The following is a 6,000-nucleotide window of genomic DNA, read 5'->3' as shown; positions in this document are numbered from 1 at the left end:
TTCTGCAACTTGTTCCTGTTTTGTGTATCCATACACCTTTTCTGTTCAACAGAGACACAATAAATAACAATGGCATTGAACGTGCTCGGTCTGGTGGTGATGGCGGCGTTCTATCTACTAATCCTGGGAACTGGCATCTATGCATCCGTGCGCTCCAGGAAGGAGGAGAAAAAGTGGTCGGGAGACGGAATAGAGATCACGCTACTAGCTGGACGTAAAATCAACTTGCTAGTGGGCGTCTTCACTCTTACAGGTATAAAGCTTTCTTTTGACAGCAAGCCATCAGAAAAATAACATAATAATTGATTTGTATTACGAAAAACAACTTGATTGTCATGTTTTTGCAGCCACGTGGGTAGGCGGAGGATTTATCCTTGGTATCGCTGAAGCAACATACAACCCGACATTAGGAGCCGTGTGGGCTCTCATGCCAGTGCCGTATGTCCTTACGTTCTTCTTAGGTACTTGAAACCTGTAGCTCTTTCCTGTCTTTTGTTTGTGCTTTTCATTGATAGCTGCATGACTATTTTCCAAAACAATTTTTTTTCATACCTGCATGACTATTTTCCAAAACCATTTTCATATCTACACTCCCTCTTCCCAGGTGGCTTTTTCTTTGCAAAGCCCATGAGAGAGAACAAGTATGTGACAATGATGGATCCTTTTCAGCAGAAGTACGGGAACGTACTGGCCACTGCTCTGATTTTTCCGGCACTAGTTGCTGATGTGCTATGGGTGGCACGCACACTCGTCAGCCTGGGTGAGTTTATTTACTCTGTAGAACTGTTGATAACAGGCATGAGCAAAAACGGCCTATTAACTTAAGTTAAGTTATTAAGTTAAGCTATTAAGTCTCTAAATGTATTTTATTAAAACCTTTCAACACCGCCGCTGTCTCCGGTGGCAGCATTTTCAATACTTTTCCCGCTGTTGACAGTTTCAGAAACTGGAGGATATGCATTTTTCAGTGATTTGTGGGTTACTACTGTAATCCAAGAGACTTTTGTCAACACAGCTCTGGGTAGACAAGGCTTTGATACAAAGTAGAGTGGGGCTTTGTTTACAAAGGAACGTAAGCTTGAACAAAGCTAGACTGAGGATGTGAATCGTTCCACAAAATGGTAAATGGGTTATACTTGTATAGCGCTTTTCTACTTTCAAGGTACTCAAAGCACTTTGACACTATTTCTACATTCAGACATTCACACACTGATGGCAGAAGCTGCCATGCAAGGCTCTAACCACGACCCATCAGGAGCAAGGGTGAAGTGTCTTGCTCAAGGACACGACGGACGTGACGAGCTTGATAGAAGCTGGGGATCAAACCAGGAACCCTCAGATTGCTGGCCAGGCCACTCTCGCACCGCGCCACGCCGTCCCTAACGATACAATTCCAATTCTTGGGGAGACTATTCCACTCAGAATCGATTCTCGATTCAAACTGATACCAAATTCTCAGACAATTACTCTTTTGGTATTTAACAAAATACATATATTCCAGAATAGACAAAAAAAGCTAGACTGAGCATGTGAATCGTTCAACAAACAACAATACCATTCCAATTCTTGGGGAGACAATTCAATTCAGAATCGATTCTCGATTCAAACTGATTCCAAATTCTCAGACAATACTCCTTTAGTGTTTAACAAAATACATATATTCTCGAATAGACAAACAGCTGAGAAATACTAAAATTAAAACTGGTTATGTTACAACAAATGTAGCTTATAAAAAGATTCAAAGAAGTGATTGGAAATTGGAAATACACAAACAAGCTGTAAGGGACAATGCAAACTTCTGTATCTCTCCTATTTATCTGAGCTCAATGTCGACGCTTGTATACAGAAATAACATACTTGGCCAGTTAATGTAGCACTCACGTAGAGATCAATATAAGATACACACACACACAAACACACACACACACATACACACACACACACACACTGAAAAATGCCTACCTCTTTAGGACCACCCTTTCTGGATCTATAACAATTTGTATTTACAACATCAATAATATATACATACTATGTAAATATAAAAAAGGTAAGCTTTTAGTAGATACATTTTTTTTTGTTTTGTTTGTAATTTGTTTCTAATCTTCATTATTTACTTCAAGTCATTACAGTATGTCTCTATATACCTATTTATTTAGATTTTTTAATGTGCCAAAGGTGGCACATTTCAATTTCTTACACACACTTGTTATTACATATGTTGGCCAGAGAGGGAGCACTTTTAAAACCGACACCGTCAATTTGAAACATCCCTCCTTTTTGGGACCATCCTAATTTTGATAGATTTCACCACCAGAGGTGCAAATGAGACATTCTCTATTAGATGCAACGGTTTTCTGTATTGGACCATGATTTTGCTCCTAACTTTAAGGTACATTTCCTTGTTGATGTCTTAAGAAGGGTATAAATACACCCACACACACACACACACACACACACACACACACACACACACACACACACACACACACACACACACACACACACACACACACACACACACACACACGTACGTATGATGTTGCAAACATTGGACATACCTAAAATAGGTTTCATTCCAGTCTGTTGTTATCGTCCCGCTTGGGTTGTATACACGGGTTGCACTTTTTTGTACCCCACGTGATAGCTGATTTAAGTCATGCACATATATTTTATACCAAAATGATGGAGAAAGTTGAACAAACAAAAACCATTATTGAAGTACAACCAGCGATTCTGCCTCATTTTTGAGAGAATCTCCTGTAGGCTCCAGTGTTTGTCAATAAGACGACACAGACATAGGCCACGACCCCAGATTCTCACAAGGCTGCTGAACGGCAACACTGCAGAACGTCTCTAAGCTTTGCCCTCCGTCAATACTCACCAGCGGGTACATGTTGTTGCTGATGTTACATCATTAACAACATCCCTTTGTACACACACTTCTCATTCAACTCCTACTAACCACTCCCATGCTTCCCACGGCCCAGCATCAGATTTAGTTAGCCTGACACAGCATGTCCTCATCCATCGTTTCAACAGGGTAACTAACTTCAGTTAACTTCAGGTCCGTCCCCTCCCCATTAGGATGTTGAAGGTGTAAAATACTATCCGCCTTGAACACGAAGTACAAAACCCAAAACCAGTGAAGTTGGCACGTTGTGTGAATCGTAAATAAAAACAGAATACAATGATTTGCAAGTCTTTTTCAACCTATATTCAATTGAATAGACTGCAAAGACAATTGTTATGTTATTTTTTGCAAATATTTGCTCACTTGTAATTTGATGACTGCAACATGTTGGCACAAGTGGCAAAAAAGTTGAGGAATGCTCATCTAAATGATAAATAAATGATAAATGGGTTATACTTGTATAGCGCTTTTCTACCTTCAAGGTACTCAAGGCGCTTTGACAGTATTTAACACTTATTTGGGGTCTATTCAGGTCTTTTTTCATATAAAAGGCGCACCAGATTATAGGGCGCATTCTAGGGGTCATTATGATTTTTTTTCTAAATTGAAAACACTTCCTTGTGGTCTACATAACATGTAATGGTGGTTCTTTGGTCAAAATGTTGCATATACCGGTATTATGTTTTACAGACCATCTTCAAGCCGCTTTCTGACAGTCGCTTCATGATGCGCCGTTTTGTGGGCGGACTTATTTACGTTGCTCACCTTCGACAGCGTCTTTTCTCCGTCATCTTTGTTGTAGTGGTGTAGCGTGCAAGGACGCGAGTGAAAGACGTGTCAAAAGATGGAGCTAACTGTTTTAATGACATTCAGATTTTACTTAAATCATCCGTGCCTCGCTAGTGCAACAGCAACGCCGGAAATGTGTCCCGTGAAAAACCGTCCGACCGGAACTCTCTAATACCTAAATTTCTGTGGGTGAATAATGTAAACTCACAACACCGGTATTTTTTTAGTGCTTCCATAGTGAGATATTAGTTAGAACTTTACACTACTTTATATTAGAACTATTTTATATTAGAAACGGCAACAGCGGAGGATGAATGCCCCATAACAAGAAGATAGTGAAAAAGAAAAAGCTTATGGCGTGGCGAAGTTGGTAGAGTGGCCGTGTCAGCAATCGGAGTGTTGCTGGTTACTGGGGTTCAATCCCCACCTTCTACCATCCTAGTCACGTCCGTTGTGTCCTTGGGCAAGACACTTCACCCCTTGGCTGCTGGTTAGCGCCTTACATGGCAGCTCCCACCATCAGTGTGTGAATGTGTGTGTGAATGGGTGAATGTGGTAATACTGTCAAAGCGCTTTGAGTACCTTGAAGGTAGAAAAGCGCTATACAAGTATAGCCCATTTATCATTTATTTATCGACTACGGTGTCGGCACGGACTACAGTGGCGGACGTGCGCATTTTCAGGACAAATACACATCAGCAGGTACCAGAAGGTAAGAAAAGTTGGTTTTGCATAATATTGTGAAACAAAATGCCAGATAATATGTCTGCTAATGGGTGCCATTTTGCGGTCCTTATACACACACCATAGTAATACTTGAATCTCTGACTACGGTAGCCGTAATGGGCCGACAATCCATCAAGCGGTGCGGCTTCAAAGTCGTACTAAAACTTTTTGACAGATTTTTGAGTGCTGTGTGTAATGTTCTTTATTTTCAATGGAATATTTAAAGCTTTGGTGTTTGCTAGCGTCATATTGCAGTCTACACATCTGTTATGTGTGACTATCATCTACTAGTACCAAATAAAATAGCTTCGACGTTGGTAAGCACAAGCAGAACTATTCCGTACATTAGGCGCACTGGGTTATAAGGCGCACTGTCGATTTTTGAGAAAATGAAAGGATTTTAAGTGCGCCTTATAGTCTGAAAAATACGGTATATGTTATGACCTGTCACGCCAGGTCATGTCATGTTTTGTGATTATTGTTAGTTTATAATTAATTTTCTGTTTTAGCACCTCCTAGTTGCCAGGGATGGTGATTTCCTGCACCTCGCTTTGATTATTAGTCAGAACGATCACCTGCTCCTGATCACGAATCAGAGAGCTATATATTCCTGTCTGGCAGTCCTGTTCGTGCTGCGCAACAAGTTACTTTTGGCTTCTTTCTACTTCCTAAGTTTTGTCATTTCTATGCCATGTCGCTATGCTAGCGTTGCCTCCAGTGCAGTGAGTTTCTATTGTGCCTTATATTTTGGAGGTAATTGTCATTCTTAACGTCAAGCTGCCTCCTGCCATTTTGTCCAGTATCTGTTTGTCCTGCGATGAGGTGGCGACTTGTCCAGGGTGCCCGAGGGCAGCTGGGATAGGGTCATTCAGCATTCACTTCCTGGCAAATATACGTATTTTATGAAAAAGCGTATTTGTGCTTCTCTCAGAAAATAAGATGTTTTTCACAATATACACTAGGCGTTAGTGTTGTCCCGATACTAATATTTTGGTACCGGTACCAAAAGGTATTTCAATACTTTTCGGTACTTTTCTATACTTTTCTAAATAAAGGGGACCACAAAATGGCATTAGTGGCTTTATTTGTTTTTCTCAATATGCACTAGGCGTTAGTGTTGTCCCAATACCAATATTTTGGTACCGGTACCAAAATGTATTTCAGTACTTTTCGGTACTTTTCTATACTTTTCTAAAAAAAGGGGACCACAAAAATGGCATTAGTGGTTTTATTTTACCAAAAAAATCTTAGGGTACATTAAACATGTTTCTTATTGCAATTTTGTCCTTTTTGGCCTGGACATCTCCCTCGCGAGATCACAAGTCCTGGCTATGTTTCTCTTTGTAATCTCTGACTGTCTCATCCTCGTGTCATTGGAGCCAACGTGTACAACTATATTTGCATAAGTAGCGGTGCGATTAGCCTGTCGTACGTGTTTACTATGGGCCTGCTGCGAGTTAGCTCCCTAAGATTAGCTTCAATGTCAGGTGCTCTGGCCCCGGAAATACACCTAATTGTGTTTCGGGTGATGGAGTCCCCTATGACTAAGGTGTGGTGTCCGGTAGACTGGGGTG

General features: G+C 40.8%; 1 protein-coding gene across 3 annotated transcripts in view; it reads left to right on the top strand.

Annotated features, from left to right (window-relative positions):
• The window catches only part of LOC133617229 (high affinity choline transporter 1-like), a 48,574-nt gene that overhangs the window by 16,454 nt on the left and 26,120 nt on the right, over positions 1-6,000 (top strand). For all 3 annotated transcript variants that reach the window (XM_061977092.1, XM_061977093.1, XM_061977091.1), the window contains 3 exons: positions 53-253; positions 348-461; positions 605-760. In XM_061977092.1, coding sequence (XP_061833076.1) covers positions 70-253; positions 348-461; positions 605-760 — 454 coding nt within the window. In that variant the 5' untranslated portion in view covers positions 53-69. The remainder of the gene's footprint in view (positions 1-52; positions 254-347; positions 462-604; positions 761-6,000) is intronic.

The sequence above is a fragment of the Nerophis lumbriciformis genome, linkage group LG16 (assembly GCF_033978685.3).
Source record: "Nerophis lumbriciformis linkage group LG16, RoL_Nlum_v2.1, whole genome shotgun sequence".
Classification (NCBI taxonomy): Eukaryota; Metazoa; Chordata; class Actinopteri; order Syngnathiformes; family Syngnathidae; genus Nerophis; species Nerophis lumbriciformis.
Note: the sequence above shows the minus strand (reverse complement) of the source record. Positions and strands in the feature narration are given on the sequence as shown.